This window comes from Enoplosus armatus, chromosome 13 (genome assembly GCF_043641665.1).
Source record: "Enoplosus armatus isolate fEnoArm2 chromosome 13, fEnoArm2.hap1, whole genome shotgun sequence".
Classification (NCBI taxonomy): domain Eukaryota; kingdom Metazoa; phylum Chordata; class Actinopteri; order Centrarchiformes; family Enoplosidae; genus Enoplosus; species Enoplosus armatus.
In genome coordinates, this window is record NC_092192.1 from 15,938,729 (window position 1) to 15,958,689 (window position 19,961).

General features: G+C 41.1%; 2 protein-coding genes across 3 annotated transcripts; one reads left to right on the plus strand and one right to left on the minus strand.

The window, feature by feature from the left end:
• Positions 1-1,647: 1,647 nt before the first annotated feature.
• LOC139294886 (zinc finger protein 185) lies at positions 1,648-11,939 on the plus strand. Of its 2 annotated transcripts, XM_070916867.1 has the most exons (10): positions 1,648-1,697; positions 2,437-2,471; positions 2,606-2,717; positions 2,997-3,074; positions 9,411-9,470; positions 9,669-9,761; positions 9,892-11,007; positions 11,111-11,173; positions 11,312-11,414; positions 11,522-11,939. In XM_070916867.1, the coding sequence occupies exons 2-10, from the start codon at positions 2,462-2,464 to the stop codon at positions 11,624-11,626; spliced, it is 1,740 nt and encodes a 579-aa protein (XP_070772968.1). In that variant the 5' UTR covers positions 1,648-1,697; positions 2,437-2,461; the 3' UTR covers positions 11,627-11,939. The 2 variants fall into 2 exon arrangements, with proteins under 2 accessions (XP_070772968.1, XP_070772969.1); XM_070916868.1 differs by lacking the exons at positions 1,648-1,697; positions 2,437-2,471; positions 2,606-2,717; positions 2,997-3,074 and adding an exon at positions 7,129-7,196.
• Positions 11,940-12,754: 815 nt separating this feature from the next.
• Positions 12,755-15,369, minus strand: plp1b (proteolipid protein 1b). The gene is made up of 7 exons (XM_070916869.1): positions 15,330-15,369; positions 14,765-14,951; positions 14,502-14,658; positions 14,066-14,243; positions 13,726-13,799; positions 13,441-13,506; positions 12,755-12,826 (listed from the first exon to the last, which is right to left on the minus strand). Exons 1-7 carry the CDS (start codon positions 15,367-15,369, stop codon positions 12,755-12,757), a joined length of 774 nt encoding a protein of 257 aa, XP_070772970.1.
• Positions 15,370-19,961: the final 4,592 nt, after the last annotated feature.

A 19,961-nucleotide genomic window follows, 5' to 3' on the forward strand; every position in this document is an offset into this window, starting at 1 on the left:
AAGGCTGTAAAGCTGCCAGTAACTTTCAACTTGAACTTTATTGTCCCCAAAGGGATATTTGTCTTGCTGCCAGGTGAAACACAGAGTACACACATACTTGAACATAAAATACATAAATCATAATGACATGCAATAAAAACATAAAAGTGTACACACTGTGCGACATTTGTTGTTTATGTTTTTATTCTGCTGTGTGGCCACAGTACTTTTTTGGTGATGGTTGTTTTACAAATGTTTTTATAAAACACACATTTTCATGATTCTAAAACACAGTTAAGTTCAAAATGTGCCCTCCTGTTTCTCTACAACAATTTTACACCTATTCCCATTCCACCATGTCAGTTCTTTATTTACTGTGTGTTGTAAATCACTTTGACAACCTCTGTCTTGTTTCGATACTGTGCTGTAGGAATTTTTACTGAAGATGTTGGCTGCAGCTTAAGCACACAATCCAATGGAGGAGGTTCTGCTGGATTCCACACAGCATTCAAATATTTAGGGTTTTAAATGTCTTATTTTACTTTGTCAAGTGTAAATGCTCTCACAGGAGACAAAACACAGAAAAATGAAGATACAATGCAGATTTCTGCTAACAAGCTGTTTACAGTGTGACTGTGATTTCCTGCAAGCTACACTGAGACCTCTTTGTTTGATGTGATCTTGTTCATAATATTATTATATAATATATATGGGTTAGAGTATGTGTAAATGTGAGTCAGTGAGAGAGCAAAAGAATGTGTGCCATTACCTTTTTAAATGTGGCCTTTTCAGTTCACCCAAATGATGAAGAAATATTTTCTCACCTCTTGCTGTAGTTGTATCAAGCTATGCAGACAGTTTTGGTTTTGTTTGGCCAGGTTTTCAGACATCTGTCTCTGAGATTTTTTTCAGTTTATCAAAATGAAAAGTACTATCTAAAATTACTTAACATAAAAGACTGAGGTGAAATCAGTCGGTGTCCCTGTTCCAGTTTCATTGAAGATGCACATTTCGCTGGAATGCATTTCTACGTGAATTATATTGAAAAGGTTTTGATAAGGCAGAAGATTAAATTCCAAGTAGTTTAAGATCAGGTCTCTCTTGATTCCTAGCGTCCCCCCTAACTGGAACAGCATGTTTTTCCTCTGAGCTAAGCATGGAACAACACTCTTTCTTATGAAATGTCTTCAGTTAATGAGCTGCAGGGTTTCATTTCTGGCCACATCTATAGAGTGGTAAGGCAAGGCAAAATCAGTGGGGAAAAAGCACCATTAAGTACTCAATTGTAGGGTTGCTTGAAATGGTGAAAGGTTGTCACTCACATTAGAAAAGCAAGAAGATCAATGCATGAGAAAAGCTATTTTTTTATGTGGTTCTCAATAAAGAGCACTTTGTGACACAAAGAGATTTTGTGAAAATCTGGCTGGAAAACAACTCTGTGAAAACAACTCTCTAACATTTCACACTTGTAGAAACACAAAACTGTAAAACAATGGCACCTGTCTGCCCACACCACGATTATCATGAAAAGCAACCCACTCGATCAACCTGCATAGCAGCATCCAGGTGCAGCAGTAACAGGGGGTGGAATCTGAAATGACAGGGGGTGGGGACTCTGGTGAAGTTGTCTCTACCTGCCTGCCTGCGTGAGACAGAAATCCAGAGAGAGGCTAGACACCACTCTGCTCTGACAGCACCGACACAGCTGACCAGAACAGGTGAGAACACATTGTGGTGCAAGATTGGACTTCACACTAGTTGTGATTTCATGTTCGTTGGCTATGCAGGGTAAGGCCTCATTACAAAGTCAGATTGGCTTTCATTTTCCATGCATAATGAATTTGACCTGGTTAATTGGTGCTGGCACATCTCCGGTGAGACTCATCATATGAGATTAAAACGCTAAGTGGGGGTCAAAATGTTAACAGGAGCTCAAAGAGAACACAGACAAGATGCACAGTATGACAGGACACAACACTGTAAACACAGCGAGGGTTATGACTTTGAGCAAAAGATAAATATGGAGTCTATGTGGAACAACATTATTTGGTCACTTCTGTCAGGATATTTTTAGACTTTATTTTAACATAAATGTGGTGGGCACTGACAAAAGCATGAAAAAGGTTACCTAAATATGTCATTTCAGTTTTCATCTCTGCTCCAAATTCTGATTCAACAGAACATAGTTGTCCAGAATGGTTAGTAACAAATGATAAATACTTAAATGTCACTTTTACGTTCTGAGTGAGTGGTTTCTGTGCAGAATGCAGTATGACAGGTTGAGTGTGAGATGCTGGGTCATTGAACAGGTCTGAAGTCACTGGTGAGAATATGGAAAGAGACACATGGGGGGCAGATACAGTCAATTGTCAACAGTTCTACTATTAGTTTCATTTGTATGGACATTTAAAAAACAAACCTGGAATTCATTTTTTCATCTTCACATAATTTCATCAGGTTGATCTGAGAAAATATCACCATCATGTCAAAGGGTAAGTCACACTTGAATCCAATATTTCATCCTTTTATAAGTTTAAATATGGTATGTAAGTATTCTTTGTACCCAGTACTGACAGAAAGTGTGGGTGTGTGTGTTTGTGTGTGTGTGTGTGTGTTTGTGCTGTAGATGTTGACAAAAACCAGGTGTTTCAAACCACCAGGGTGCGGACTGTGCTGAAGAATGATGTCAGTTGGATCCAGAAATCAAATCAGAAAAAGGAAGAGCAAGACAACGCAAGGTACTCTCATTAATTAAGGTGCAACATAAAATATGAAGTGTTAATTTAAAGCAATAATTCCATGAATCACCTAAAATTGTTTCACATTTGATTTTGGTGCTATCTTGCTTTCCTGTATTTTGCTGAAGTGCTATGGTGTAGCACAGTTACTGTACTTGTTGGTGTACATTCGGGTCTTTAGTTTTTCTAATTGTCCTACGTCACAAGTGCTGACTTCTTGAGAGAGAAACGGTGCAACAAACATGCTGCAAGTTCACAACTACTTCTTCGATCTTGCAGGATGGACCGTGTTGTGGGGACCAGACCCGTTCCAGTCAGACAGAATTCATATGTCCTGTCTGCAGCCAAGAAATTCGAGTGAGTGCCACAGTATAAACACTGAAAGATGTGAATGATGTTATTTAAAAAATACTGATTGTATAGGATTCTCAGAAAAACTCAAGAGGAAACAGGGAAAAAGTTATTGAGCTGCTTTTACACCTGCTATTCTTCAGATACTGTAAGAGTAAGCAGAGCAAAAACATATTATTAAGATATTTAACATTTTTTGATGACTGGTTGAGTTTAATATCTGAGAAAAAAAAAAGTCAAATTAAAAATCACCCTTGAATCAGAGAGGTGTCACTACTGTGTTTAAAAACAGAGCTGTAAACTTTGAAGGTGATCGTCTTTTATAATACAAGCTTCATGGAACAAAATAATAGTGAAAGAAATAAAACCTCTTGTGATCTGACTGTTTGATCTCGGTCTCAGATTTAATCCATCCACACAAATGCAATACCAAGGGTCTACCCAGCAGATGTCGCCATATTTGACTGTGTCAAACGCTTCGAAAGCGTGAACCATTTTCAACAGAAGTGCCTCAGAAAGATTTGTTCCCCCCATCACAAGTAAATGTACGACATCTGATGAAATAATATTTGGTAAGCGTAATTTTTGCAGTTGTGTCTGAAGCAGGTGCTTACTAAATTTGTCATTTATGACAAATAGTCATTCTTTTACATATTTAATGAATCTAGCTCATTTTTGGATTGAAAAATGCAGTGAAGCAAAACATTTCTATATTTAAATATTAGACCCATGAGACCCATTTTGATACGAGGAACAATGTGGTGTCAGTTCTGCAAGTCAAACTGAAATTATCCTTTGACTCTGTTGTGTCGGTGAATAAAAACTAAAAAATGTATGAAGGCTTCAGGCACAAATCACCATCTGTGATATTAACATACATAAACATTAACTTAGCCCTGGGCGGCTCTGCTGCATCCATAAAGACCCACAGCACACTGCAGGCTGACCTGTGCTTGAGCTGATGAAGCATTAATCTGAATACAATTTCCCCTCAAGGCACATAGGAACATCAAACTGCTCTAACACCTGTGTATTTGCCCTTCAATATGAAATATTACTTTCAGCTCTCTAATGAACATTACTACTTATATAATAAACATGAATCCCAATTTGAACTGTACAAATATTTTACCATCCATCAGTTTTTTGTGATCCTGTGTGTTAAATACTAATCTCATTGTTTTATTGAGCATAAAAGAGAATTTTCTGTAATTATAAATAACTAAGCCACATTCAGAGTTATCTACTTTATGTTTAGACTGTAACGATGCCTGTGTATTGCTGCCAGCTGTACCTATTGCATTGATATTACATCACCTGACTTCAACACATACATGACACACACACACACACACACACACACACACACACACACACACACACACACACACACACACACACACACACACACACACACACACACACACACAGTAGAGAGTACAACCCCCTTTAGTAAATTATTGAGCTTATGGACACATTTGTGCAGCAAATATATTTCAAAAATACTTTATTATTCTGTTTTTTCCCCCTGAGATCATCCTGTAGGGTCCATTCTTCTGTGTGAATAGAAAACGTTACATATTTGAACACATTTCTGTATAAAGACACCTCTCCCCAGATTAAAAACTGGCTAAACTTTCCTCAATAGTTCTTCGGTAGTTTAGACGATATACTCATTTTAACTTAATGAACCAAGAACATTCAGAATACTCAAGCAAAGGAACAATAGATTCACAACTGAACGGAGTTAGTGGTTTCATGTTATTCTTTCCCTTCTATCAGTACATAAAAAATATTGTTTACCCCTCCGTTTCACAGCAGGCTTGATCACCTCAAGTTTTATGAGTAGTAGTAGTAGTATCATTTTTTGCAAATCTTCTGCATGGATACTGGACCATAATAAATTACCTCAATATTGAACTACATTTTCACAATGTAGTAGTTCCTGTAATTCTGGAGAGTCTCAAACAAGACAACACTTGACAATGTGGCTTAAATCTGTCCTTTCTATCTTTGTAGGATGTTAAGAACAATGAGGTGAATGTGTTCTTGTGCTTTAACATGTTAGCTGCATGAACACACATTGAACGAGTAAAACCACTGGTTGTTTGATCCGTCCAGGACAAAATTAGAAAGCTCGCCCACAGCACACACCTTGTAGATTGGCCTACCGCTCACTGTCAAGGACCCATTAATGTAGAAATCAAGCACAACTTTGTCTGTAGTCATGCTGCTTGATGTTAGTTAGCTTAGCTAGCTGGCTTGCCATCAATCACACACAAGACAAGATGACAGAGCTTAAGTTAATTTGTTGTACAGTAGTAATTCTCAACCTTTTTGTGGCCTTGTGATGCCCTAAAATGAACAGTCTTAACCTGTGGCATTAATGTGTCTCAGCTTGTTGAGGCTTGTGGCCTGAAGAGGTGAAAGTATCCAGTATTTCACAAGAAAAAAGCAATAAATAGAGAAATCTTACAGAAAATAAAACATAGTTTTGTGTATCAGAAATATACATTTTTCTTTCTTATTCTTTAAAAAAAGGTTTGACTCTTTTGGACCCTCCCAGGTTGGGAACAACTGTTGTGCAGCATTCAAACATTTTTACTCAACTACTAAATCTGAGCACAACGTTGACAAGTGATTCATATCAACACACCCCTTTCTTCTGAAGCTGACAAACAGAGCGCTCTACAGGCTGTGCACGATACTCAAGCCGGAGTGTGAACCCATTCAGTATTTCAAATGATAGAGCTAGCCTGTGTTCATTCAGGGTTTGTTAAATGATGCAGTCAATCTCTTTCCTCAGAAGGTACTGACAGCTGACTGATAGTCTTGGGTAGTAATGAGTTAGGAAGAGGGTTCAGCAGCTCTGAGGTCTACTTCAGTGTGCACCCCCTGTGCTGATGTGGAGAAGGAGGGTCCATCTGCTGGGCCCATAGTGTGCGATGGCATTAGATGACCCTCGTTGATGGCAAAGTGGTTCAGTGGGTAGATGCCACATTTTCGAAAGCCTTCCTTCACAATCCTGACACCCTCCTCCTCCTTTGCTACCTGATACGTCCCTTTAAACACACCTGAGAACTCCTTCTTGCTGACTGTGAAGTGAGTATCAGTGGTGCAACCATCACCTATGAGGGCTGCAAAACGTTGCTTCAGGAGAACAAAGAGACCTGCGTCGAGTGGCTGCAGGATGTGAGAGCAGTGAGGCGGAAGGCAGAGAAGGATGACGTCCTCCTTGCGAGCTGCTTCCACCACCTCAAGGTTCACAGGAAACTTGTGGCCGTCGAAGATCAGCAGCAGCGGACGCTCCTTCGGTCCGTGCAGGAGGAAGTGTTTGAGGAACCATTTTTTGAAAAGGTCAGAGTTGATACACCCCGAGTCCGACCATCCATAGAGGGCATTTGGAGGTCCTTGTGTCTTGTAACATACTCCCCCCGGATAGGCCTTTGAGTAGATAATAAAAGGGGGAATGTGCTCTCCAGTTGCGCTAAAGCAAGCCAGGACAGAGATGTGGTCCCTCAAGCCTGACGTTGGCTTGTAGCCCAGACTGGTGGATTTGGGGAGAATCACCCTCTTCCTGCCCAGCTGAAAGCCCGTCTCACTGCAGTTGAAGATGTGGTGAGGCTTGTCTCTGAGCCCATGAGCGTCCATGACGGTGCTCAGCAAATGAAAAAACTGATCCACTGCTTCCTTCCTCACACACGCTGTCCTCCCACGGACAATGTTGTCCGCTGGCTGAATGGTGATATTTTTTTCTTGTCGTTTTCTAAAATTGAGCCACCAGGTCTGGCCTAGTTTGGAAAATGCCACCCTCCGGTGCTGCCGCTTATAAATGGATGAGGCAAAGGACACCAGCTGTTGCTTGGTCAGTGGGAATCCATGCTTGGACATGTATAAAGAGAACTCCACCAACAGCTCCTCGTCTGCAGATGTTATTAGCTGAGCCGGCCCGCTGCGACTCCCTGGTGTCACTCGTCCACTGACTCTGTCCCCCAGTGAAGATTTAGGGACTCCAAACTCCTTGGCGGCCTGTCTCACCGTGCACCTCCCCGACTTCACCTCGATCAGTGCACGTTCCATGGCTTCCTCTGTCCATTTCTTCTTCTTCTTCCTCCCGATTTTGTCAAGGTGATTTCTCGATGGCATTCTTTCTAGGATGGCAGATGAAATGCAGGCATGAATAATGAGAATGTGTTATGAATATCGCAAAACTTAATTACAATAAAACCTGTTCAGGGAAACTAAACACAACAATGAACCACAGATAGCACACAGTTGTGTCTGGCCTTTTTCCTGACTGGTAAGGTACATCACTTGTTGTCAAACAGATGCCAAAGGCTTTAGATCCTCTTTACTGATGAACCTCTAGTCAACTTATGAAGACATGAAAGGGGTCATTGTGTTACTTTTGTCCATCCTTTAGATCTGACTAGTCAAGCTTGATTTTGATAAACATGTGTATGAAGACTTTTTAAGATCCTGTATCATATCTGTTTAACTTCAATTTAACTAAAATTGTCTTCACACTTTCCATCTAGTCCAGGTTTACTTGAATTGTTGGTCTTGACTTGGTCGTTGACTCTGTTTTCACAAATAGAATAATAGTTTCAAATCTTTAACAAGGTCTAAAACAACCTTCATGCCCTTCAAACGTTATCTTGTCACTGTCAAACTATATCAAATGGCGTAAAGCATCATCCGACAGACATTAGCCCTGATATGATGAAGTCTCCTTTAAATTCACCCTTAACTCGCGAATCGGAAGCTAACTTAACTTCAGGTTCGTGATGGAGGCGCCCGTTCATGTAGGTACAGAAATGATACTGCACTTGTACTTTCTGTCACAGTCAAAGCTCTCCTTATGTGTAGGGAAACCTGTTAAAATACCAACTGACTTACTGGTCTTGGGGAATCGTCGTACTAATGTTTAGTGGGGGACAGGTAACAACTCGTCCTGTGTCGGTTGTGAAGCCGCGCACCGTAACGTTAACGTTACTGTTTGTAAACTACAATCATGTGAAGTCCGGTGGTTTTTCAGACAAAATCACGCTTAAAACACAAGCCGGGTGGCAGTGCTTCGTCTACAGTCGCCGCTACATGTCTGTCGGTCACAGAAACGTGAAATTCCGCAGTTATGTTTTGCCAGAACCGTATAACGTTACTTTCCTGCCTAGCATGATCTGCTACATCACAAGCCAGCAGACAGCGGAACAGAACCGGAAGCGAAGTGATGTTGTCTTCAAAATAAAAGTAGTAAAGTTCCGTTACTAAAATAAGTCATCAGATACACAGATACGTACACAATACATTAAATGGCATCACAATGCTCAAATGACGAGAAACTATAGCTGTAAAATAGATAATAGGAAAATAAGAAGAAATAAGAAAGCAATGAAACAAAAAAAATACGTTTTCACTAAAATATCAGTCTACATCACTCCAAAATGGTTGCATTTCCCCCCTTTGGTTGGTTTTGTATATTTTTGGTAGTAAATGTCATGTAACACCGTCTTAATAAACTAGATATAGAGCATTTGATATCAAAGACTTTGTGTACTTTTCCATAATCGATTAAGACACATTTTTATTTATTGACATTTCTGAGGACAACATGTGATATGAGTGATAGACACCATGGTAATTCATTTGAATTGTGAGTTCCACTCACTTAATAATGAATGAAATGGTTCACACGCTTTACTTTCAGTGTGTACAGGTGGACCATGATCTATCAAGCGTTATGTCATTATTATGATGTTTTGCTACTGCAGGCATAATTGACTCTTGCCCAATTTTAGGTGCCTCTCATAGACCGGGACTAAATTGACTCATGCATGTAACTGGATCACATTCCTTGTTCAAGAAAACAGCTCCACCCCCTCACTTCAGTGCAACGTGTTTGGTGGTATTTACATCGTTAATAAGCATTGTGTTGACATTTAAGGCTCTATTTGTCAGCATTGCTTCATCAATCAATGTGGCTGGCCCTTTTCTTTTTAACCACTCAGCTCATATGCTGGTGTCCTATATTTGTAGTTTGAAGTGCTCATCCTTCAGTGCAGGTCAGACTTTTTGTGCAGCAGTTTCTGTGTAGGTTATAGATGACGGGTTACAAGTTACTGCTGTAATATTGTACATTTACATTAGCCCTTGCAAAAAAAGACTCTTTTCACCATCTCAATATGGCTTTGAGCTAAAGCAGTTTAAAGCTGATGAAATCTTTCTTTGGTTGTGAGAGTTAATTAAATTAAAAGATATAATTTGCTTCTGTTTTATAGTCTGCTGTGAGGTTATAAATGCCAAGGTTCTTTTCAAGGTGTTTTTCTTATTCTTACCCTGTAGATCAGTAGATTCTCCACTGAGCCCTCCTCTCCAAACCACACAGTTCGCTCCATCTGAAGGGTATGTATGTGCTGAATTTTAATTAGAAATAAACTAAGAGCAACTACTCATAGCAAATCTCCTCTGCAAATCCACTTGTTTCAATGTTTGTATTAATAATCTCAGTTAAGTCTGAACATTTAAACCAAATATTGAACGCTAGTGCCAGATGTATATACAGTATTTTGTAGGTTCATTATTTTCTGTTCTATGTTTCAGTGATTCAGCTAATAAGGCAAATGGTGAAGTTGTTCCTCCCCACAAAGATGCTCAGCCTGAGGGGTCAACAGTGGAGACCACAGACGATACCAAGTTAGTATATGAGAGCATCTCTCTATTGACTGTAAATGCAAAGTATGGAATTTAAAGATGCTGAGTATAGGGATTTTCGTTCATATGTCTTTTCTGCATAGTTAGGAATAAGTAACTCCTTCTGTTACAGACTCCAAGCACCCACAGAAGAACTTATCCAAAGTGGTGAGGCACAACCAGAAAAATCAGTTGCCAAAACAACTGCAGAAAACAAGGTAGAAGATGCTGATATAGCAGTTCACCAGTCAAACGTAAAATACAGTACGCAGGCTGCTGAGGTCTCTGCAGATGTTCCTACAGAAGAACCTATCCAAAATGGTGAGGCACAACCGGTTTCTTCAACAAAGGACAATCCAGAGGCAGTGTGTCCTGTGGAGCTGCCTGAGCAACCAGTTTCCAACACAACTGTAGGTAACAAGGGAGAATGTGCTGATATGGCGGTTGACCAGTCGAACATAGAAAATGATGAGGCCAAGGTCTCTGCAGGTGCTCATGTGGAAGATCCTGTTGCAGAAACCTCTGCTGCGGCAGGCACAGAGGAGAGTGAAGACACTGCCAAAGTTCTTGTTGCGCTTGCAGTTGAACTGAAACCTCAAGAGGAACCTTCAACCAAAACAGACCCAGCAAATGCAACAACTGTGGAGGATGCAGGACTAGAACCAACTGCACAACCTGCAGAGGGGAGTCCTCCTGAACAGGCTGCAGAACAAATTGTTGAAGCTGTGGCTGAGGTTGCTGTGGAGTCATCACCTGAGACCCCTGCTGTCACTGATGCAGCAGGAGAAGAGACTGCTCTCCAAGACCGTGTGGAACCAGTCCCTGACTTAGTGGCTGATACTGTATCCGAAATGCCTACTCAACCTGCTGCTGAAACAGCAGTCAAGTCTGCTGAGTGTACAGTGGAGTCTGCAGCCTCAGCAGAGCCGGTTTTAAAGACCAGAGCTGAAGAGGTGGTTGAGTGTGAAGTCAAGCCTGTTGACAACACTGTTGTGAAGCAGAGCGTCAAGCCAACACCTGAGAGTGCAGCAGATCCTGTGGTGGAGCTGAACATCGAGGATGCTGTTGAACCTGTAACTGCTTCAGAAGCTGAAGCTGTTCAGGATAAGGTAGCTTACAGAGCCATTGAACTGACAGATGCGTTAGATGTGGAGCCACCCACTGCTGTAGCTGCTCCTGAACCTCTGCAAGATCCAAAACAATCCCACACCGAGGAGACAAACCTGATCCAACGGTCTGATACCGACACGTAAGTAAGCTCTTATAAAAAGGAACCACCTCACATTTAATGTTAGAATATTTTCACTTGTGCAATAAAATCTCATTGTTTGCTGATGACTTATGTTTTGTAGCTCTGAAACGTTTCAAAAGCCTGTGGAGGAGCTGCCATCCACAGAAACTCTGAATGAGACCAGGTAATGTCTCACTTTAAAGAAAACACCATTTAGAGTTTCAAACATTATGCAAGTTATGCAAAGTCAGAACTTAAAGTCAACATAGTTTCATGGTTTAGATACAAACTTCACACAAAAAACACTTTCTCTCTACCGTAGGGATGACAAGGCTGTTTGTTCATTCTGTGACACAATAATTGATGGATATGTGAAGCTCACGTTCAGCGAACCTCTGGTGAAGTGCCACCCTGAGTGTCTAAAGGTTTGTTCTGTCTGCTTTACCTGTTGGGAAACTTTATATCTGTGGTTATATATTGAATGACAGGCTCTTGTCGTTGCGTAATGTTAACATTGTGTATGTTTTTGCAGTGTGGTGTGTGTTCTAAGGCCCTGGGAGATTTGCTGACCCCCATATTTATGCATAACCAAGTGATCCAATGTGATGTCTGCTTTGCAAAAGCTCTCAAGACCTGAAGCCTAACTGGGACAAATATGTCATCGGAGAAGACCCAAAGCGTATTGTGATTAATGTGTTGTTTGGATTGAGAACCTCCCCACTGTTGCCTTAACTCTGTATTCTGTCTTCTAAACCAATTTCTGTACTGAATGTTTTTTTAGGACATAGTGTATTGCCAGGATTAAGAATTCTGTGATGAAAAGGTTTGGCAGCATATTATTTATTGTAGTAATTGCCAAAGATGTTTTGAAGGAATACAATCAACATGAAGGATTTTTATTGCAACATACTGTATAGGGTTAAAATAAAATCACAAATTACTGCCTCAGATTTTAATGGTTTAATCAGCCTTAATTTCAAATAAGCACACACAACAGAACCCAGCTCAGTAAGTAGCAGAGCCACACATCAAACTGGACTCACCTAGAGGCACAGCTTATTTTAAGCAGAAACCAAAATTGTATCCCAACCAATCATTGTATCCTCCTCTTACACAGTGGCATTTAAACAAAGCAAAACTGCATTATGAGTGAATGCAAAGTACATGTATTGTAAGTGGAAGCACAAAGGGAGATGAGAGGATACACCTAACCCTTGCAGAGAACTTTGGTACATTCAGCTTCACTTGCTTTAGTTCACGCTATGTTGATACACAAGATGGTGATAATGAGGCAGCAGCGAAATCATATTCACAACCAATATATGCATCAGTAAACACTGAACAAAGGGCATGCAGATATGATTTGCGAGGCGAGCTGTCATCGCTCTTAATTATTCATGAAACGTCATACATCACAATTTGACAACAGCGTCAGCACCAATGAAGCTTCACAAAAAAGGATAAAATGAGAGATACAACCTGCGAGAGGAAACAAAGCTAAGAGAATCATCTGAGAGGAGGATTTGAGGAGGAGGCCGGAGCTCGCTGCTGGGTGTGAATTATCTTCATCTCTCTGTCTGTTCATACAAAACAGTGATGAGAATCATTTGTCTGTTATTGGACACGTCTAAAGAAATACTATAGCAGGTGATCCAGGTGTGGAAGTTTGCTGTTTCCCAGAGGATGAATGGGAATCTAGTGTTGCATGTGTTGACTGTCCATCTCATAGCCAGAGGATGGAGTTGACTGGGATGCACTGTTGCACTTAGCGGACACCTTTCCTGCCCAGGAACCGCAACACTGCGTAGTTGTAGGTGGTGGCAACCATATACAGAAACTGCAAAGGAAGACATTGAGACGGATGTGTGAAGAATAGAAAGGAAAAAGTCTTTTTAAAGGGTCAGTTCACCCAAATTACAAACTACAAACAGTTGTCCAGGGTTTGAGAAATCCATGTCTGAGATTTCTGCTGCCAGCCCAATATGAACAAGGTGACTGGAATTTGTGCTTGTGGCGCGCGCAGCATTGAAAACTGAATTTGACCAGTTTTGTGTCCCTGTTACTCCAGATAATCCACATACTTTGCTATGAACAGCGTTGGTTGGAATTATTTCATTCGTAGAAAGTAATTCCACTGAAAACTGTTCATAGGAAGGCCTGGAAAGAGATGTTGCTGCTTAATTAAAGTACATTTTCTATGCTTTCAGTACCACAAACTAAATCTCAACAACTAAATTTCTATTGCACTAAGCTGGCAGCAGTAATCTCAGAGCCAAATATCTCAAAACCTGGCCAACCACATATAACCAAAACTATCTGCAGTTAAATGTGTCTTTTTGTGTGTGGGTGAACTGGCCCTTTAAATGTGATTCATCTGGTAGTATTTACAAGAGGAAGCTTAAGACATTGAATCTGATCAGAAACATTCAAATTGCCAAAGCAATAGCTCACCAGTGCTAAGAGAGTGACCCCGGCACCAGCAAATGCAGCTATGTACAAGTCATAGGTGACGTAGAACTGTAAGACATATCAAACACAGGTCAGTGTAACATACAGTCAGAGAATTTAACCAATCCCTTGTATGTGTGTGTCACGTCATTATATAAAAAAAGCTGACTTACACACCCATCCATTAATAATTTAGAATAGATTTTTACACAGATTCCTGCACACTGATTTCAAAGTGAGGATGCAGACTGAGCTGTGTAAAGAGGAACATTGGATCCATCTACTCACTTCGCTGGTTTTGCAAATGGATGCCAAGGTCATTCCACAAGCCTTGCCTGGCATTGCATTCCAAGGGAGGAGGCCTTAAATGAAGACATGACGTAAGTATCTCTTACCAATGCTGAATCATGATGAGTTATGACGCATTTAAGTCCCTGCTTGAACACAGCATATCAGGGACACAGCTGTGAAGAAATTATGATAACGGTGTAGTTTTCTTCATTATTTCATAACTAATTTAACCACCAGTTTTTGCATTCACTCCCTAATGATTAATTCATTGCTTCCACGGACACATTAACATTCTCATCAGGTGGACATGCGGCCAGTCATTATAAGAGCAACGCACCATACTGCCTGGCGTCCATGCAAATCCAGCCGTGCTGATTAATGCTGGGGGTTGTCTCTGCCAGGATGTTGATGTTGTGGCAGGTTTGCTCCATGTTGAATAAGAAGAAGACTGGGATGGCAGAGAAGGCAAACACCGCCAGCCAGATGAAGGCCAAGATGTACGTCACTATGATAAACTGGTGAAATAAGAAGTGCGGCATGTAAGGTCACGGGAATGTGGCTTAGGAGCTCAGGTTTCACTGTGATAAATGTGGTGTCATCAAATCAGCTATCAACCATAATTCATGATTCTGTTTAGAAATTACATAAACAAAGAACATTTCATTGAGGTTAGGAGCTCAAACAAACCAGCATTCAGCGCCTTGACAATGACCTGACGTCATACTTCCCCTCCCTCTTTACCTCTCCCGCCCCTCCCTCCTCCCTGTTCTCACCGTCAGGCTGAGGCAGCGGCCACACTGGGTGCTCCTGAATTCACCAAAGGTCTGCTTGACAGCGCTCGTGGTGTAGAAACCCTCAGCCAGCAGCAGGATACCATATAGGAAGAAAAAGGACGCCAGGCCATAGATCACGTACTGGAAGTATTTGATGCTGCGATTGTCACATGGAGAAGTCAGGTCAAACAGTAAAATCAAACCATTCTTGAAAGGTAAAAAAAAAAATCACAATTCAGAGAATTTATTGAAGCTTCACTCACAAGGAGGCCATGACCACAAAGTCCTGAACGTTGCGGGCGAAGTAAGTCTCGACCAGGACTTCGGTTTGGGTCAACGCTTCGTGCCCACAGCCACAAAACATTGCCATGCCAGCATAGCACAGCAAGGTGGCCACCAGGGATGGGTAGGGCACTGCCCCAATGCACCGGATACAGCAATCATAACAACCTGAGGGGGCATAATATATCAGCACACAGGCGGCACACACCGCACATAAAACCACACAGCACATCTACGCCACGGTTGGGAACTCTTTTACTGCAGGGGAGCTATGAAAAAGGCCTCGCTCTGTCTGCAAATCCATGAGCATGCACCAAAACCCCACCAACAGGCAAGACAGCAACAGAAAAAAAATAAAAAATTAGACAGCAGTGACAAACAAGAGTTCAAGCAGCGATTCCCAATAAAGCGTCCAAACAAGCAGTCAACACTGACTTCACGACAATCTCATGCACTTCTTCCAGTGTAAGCTGTGCTGTTGAAGCAGGTAGCAAATATCCACAGTGTTAATAAATGCATTGGCAGAAATGGGATAGAGGAAAGCACCTAAGGCTTTGCAAAGCCAAGGCTGCCTGACCGGAAACATTTGCTGCTTCTGATCCCGCACTCCGCAACAAGAAAGATCCCAATGCCAACCAGTGATGTACAGTTCTGCCTGCAAGGTATTGCTACTGTAAAATAAAGCCTCTCTGAACAGATTTCATCCGTATGTGAAAGCTCCTCTGCCTGTGCCAGCACCTCACAGCTGAGCCCCTACAAACTCTGGTCCTGCCCTCTTTCTCCAGCGGTCACAGGCGTCACCGGACGAGTGAGAGATGGTGGTGAAACACTGGCCTCAGGGGACTAAAGAGAAAGGGCTTCTCTTTGTGGCTGCAGATACAATATCCATTGTCTTTGCCATGATCGGGGGGAACAAAGGGCAGCGATGTCAAGCAAACAAAGACCATAGTGCCACAACACACACACACACACAGTAGTATGTGGTGGCAGAGGGGTCACCAGGACCGTCTCAACACCACTGGCAATGTCACTACTCAGGCCATCCTCCGTCCACAGCTGGCTGAGACTGGTACCATGACACTGAGTGTCAATGCTGGCGGGGGCTGGGTTCAAGTGTTCAAAGAGTGGGTAGAAGCATAATGAACGAGAGGGGCAATTTGAATATCTTCACAACAACAACAACAACTACAACCCTACTCAACACATTATGAAATCTTTGGGTGCCTAAATTCAGTGTGATAAAACATTCTGGTAATTTCACAAATTATATGATTTTAGTCGGAAGGAACAGAGTCTGTGAGTTAAACAAACTGCTACTAAAGTATAAATAGTAACAGCAGGAAGACTGCTAGAGTCCCATAAATGATAGTGCCTGCAGACGCCCACGCTTCAGCTGTGCCCTGCTGCAAACAGTGGTTACAGTGAGAGAGTGATACAGGCCATCAGAGCCTCTATTTGAATTCAGTGCAAAAGGCATCAATGCATTTACACTAGAATCCAGATATTCAATCAAGACCAGAAAGCTGTTTAAAAAAATGTGTGAAAATTCTCCCACAAGGTTTGTAAGTGAGAAAAAAAAATGGTTAGCAAAAGTTGTTTGGGTCTGCAGTTCTCATGGAGATCTGCTCATTTATCCGCGTGACACATGTGGGAGTATCTGACCTCTTTCACATGAGTGACCTGGCATGGCCTTGGCATGATGAGAGTCACTGCCCATCTCTGTCAGCTGCACTGATTCCACTCTTATTTGCGGTTAAAAGGGGTTAGAGGAGGTAACGAGGAGTCCTTTCATTATTGAAAAGTAAGTAATCCTGGCTGAGCCCATGTGCTGCTTTCTTTTCAGTCTTCTCAAATCACCATTGTGTGTTAAACTATTAGGAACAAGTGCAAAGTGTGAATCCATGGTGAATCAACAATCCATGTGTGGATCTCAAAATACTTTTGACAAAATGAAAACACAGGATTAAAAGCAGCAAATCTTGCCCACAGTGCATGAGTGCAACATGACGTCTAAGGACAGAAATGACATATTAAAGGCAACATTAGTAAGATATTGAAATCCACATTTTCAAATCACATCAATAATGGATGATAAGAGTTATTAAAAATTCTGTGCACTCACCCATGTCCAGAAAGAAGTGCCGGGGTTATTGAAGTTTTGCTGGGTGGCTTTGTGACTGTGATATGAGGATATGAGAAGTTATTCCCCGCCACTCCTATATGAATCTGAGTCGCGCTTTTGTCTCATCAACAATAGATAGACCACATCTCCCCGAGTCACATCTTAAAGTCACAAAGTCCCATTTCAGCTGCCAGTCATTATTTATAGAGCCATGGGTTCAGGAATGGGGACAGAGAGCGGCTCACAAATTCTAATATGACTTTTTTTTCTTGGTATTTAGTGATTCTAACTGTATTTTTGCTGTTCTGACGAATACTTGCTGCTTCCTTTGATTATACTAATGTCTAATGTAGTGAGAATGTTTTTGCATGCACACTTTATACTGTATATCAACCATAAAAATAAACCAGTTTATACACTTTGGCCAGTCTAATAGTAGTCTATTATAATTTATTTTTCATTTAGGTTTTCTTCTGTTTTTTAACTTAATATGCTCGATGCAAATTAACTAACACAACTCTACAGATATTTTTTTACATCTTTTCACCTCAGAGCTGTTAAATTATTGTGCAAATTTATTTGTAGGGTGCATTTCATTAACTTTCAATAGTTCATCTGTTCATCGTCCACGTGAATCTGCGGTCTGTCTGCACGCACACATGCTAGATGTCAGCAGGACACAATGAACAGGTCTGAGGGTCCTCAGAGCAGCATCTTCAGAAACACACAGAGATAAGAGGTGTGCACGGACAAAGGGCTGATATAAATCGAAACGCCAGTGACTGACATCGATGAAGTTGACTAACAAGGGTGACATTGATGGTCGTGTCCAGCTGCTGCCCTCCTTCCCTCCCTCCCTCATGTTTGACCCAGTTGATGTCAAAAGCTGGGTTCAGTACAAAGGACCCAGTGTGGAGCGGGAGAAAACACCATGCTATCTTTTTTTTTGGAGAAGCCCCTCATCCTACTTTTTTGCTTGCCATTTTAAGTCCATGACAAACTGGACATAAACAAGACATTAATAATGACTTCATCCTATCACATTATATTGAATTAGACTTAAATGAAATGCTATCAATATGTGTAACAGACTACACTTTGTAAGGTACCATCACTTGCTGCCAGACACACTGCCATTTATCCAACTGGGCCAGATAATCGTGAATCATCTGGTCCCCCCAAAAATCAGGACATTTGAGGGACTGATGTGTTGTTGGACACGAGTGCACTCCTCTTAAGGTGACGTGTTCATAAAATAATAGCCTTGTGGATTGGTAAATTGTTTGGTTTGAGTCGTAGCCTTTTGTCTCTTAAAAACCCAGAGCACTAACAGATCAAGTCATGTAGAAAGGATTAATGACATCAGCTTTGTTAAGCTGAAAGTGAAGAGTGGAGAGGAATGATGCCTTTGAAATCTCTGAGAAAACCATGCAAAACAGAGAGAGAGAGAGAGAGAGAGAGATCAGAGGCATTAATTAACCTCTGTACTGTGTGTGAGTGTGTAGAATGGTTGTCAGCTTTACTTGTGAGATGTGAATTAGCAATAATGTTGATGATCGAGGGACGGGATTAGGTAGGAGGACAAGTTACAGAGGCTTGCTAGCTTTGGGTGACACGACGCGAGCAAGTCATTCTTTTATGAATAAACTACATTCCACAAAAGCTGATGCAGATGGTGATCGGGGATGTGAGCAACTCAGATGATGAATTATTGGGTAACACTTAATAAGACCGCCTAACAGTCATTAGTTAATGCATGAGCTGATTTTGAACTAACACACAGCTCTCAAGTAAGCTGCAAATGTTGCAGATGCATATATCAATATATGTATTGCATAATCAGATTGAAAATGACACCTACAGTATATCATGATCAGCACCATGGACAGCAGTGACTATACTATATGTCAATGCACTGTATGTGACTGTGTGCAGTATGTATATGTGATGTAGCACAGTGCTCTACCTTTCAGTCATTTTTATAATTGCTTGCTGTGTGATAGATACACTTGCCAATATTTACGCTCTGAAAGTGGTAATGTGCATGTGTTGATACAGGGGAGGAGGGGGCCCTGTAAAAATATTTGCACCACCTCCTATCCCTGCTATGGTAATGTGCGTTATCTTGTGACAAAACGAACAAACAGGCATCAAGCAAACAAACAAGCACTTGAAGGACAAAAACACAGGCTCAGTCAGAAGTGAATTCAATGGCATTTACCTCCCATGGTGAGTGCCTGAATTATTTGTTTTACCGCATGATGAAGTAAAGGGAGGACTGAGCTGTTCTCCAACAGGGTGTTTATTTGCTTGCGTGTTTGATTGTCCTTCTTGATAATCTCAGACTCCGCTGGCTGTGTGTTTGAAGCCTAGGGAAGCTGCCACCAGGCACTATGTTCCAACATTTTTATAGATTAACCCTGAAAACGACAGCAGGAGCAGAGCAACAGCAGTTAGAGGCTCAAGTGGAACATTTAGAGAAGATGGAAAAAGAGGACTGTGGTGTTGTCGCAGGGAGTTAAACATCAAATTATAAGTGATGAGCAAGTGTGGACGAGAAACTCAGTCATTCTCTGATAGCCTTGAAGAGACTATGTTACCTTTGCTTTACAGCAGTCTCTGTGACAACAAGAGACTATTACATACAGTCATGATATATGGTTAAACGTAATGTAACAGTAGCAAAAGTGGTGAAAAGTCATGGAGTTAGCAAACTGACTGAGTAATGTCGTTATACTTTGAAAATGTAGCTAACATAAGCTACTGATCGTACCAGACAAAGTAAGGCTGTAGTGGTAAAACCCTTACGGTATGGAATTGAACAAGGGTTCATGCTATTTCTCATTAATTCAATTTTATAAGAGGAAGAATGTATAACATCTGTCTTCAAAAGTTACATAGTCTTGCTTTACAAGACTAAGTTCTTTGAACTTGTAAATTTGTAAATCATAGTTGTTTTTTGGTTTTAGTAGCTTTTTTTTTACAACAGTCTTTATTGTTTTAGCTAAACCTGAACCGACTCCATTTTATAGTTTGATAAACCCAACCTGATTATA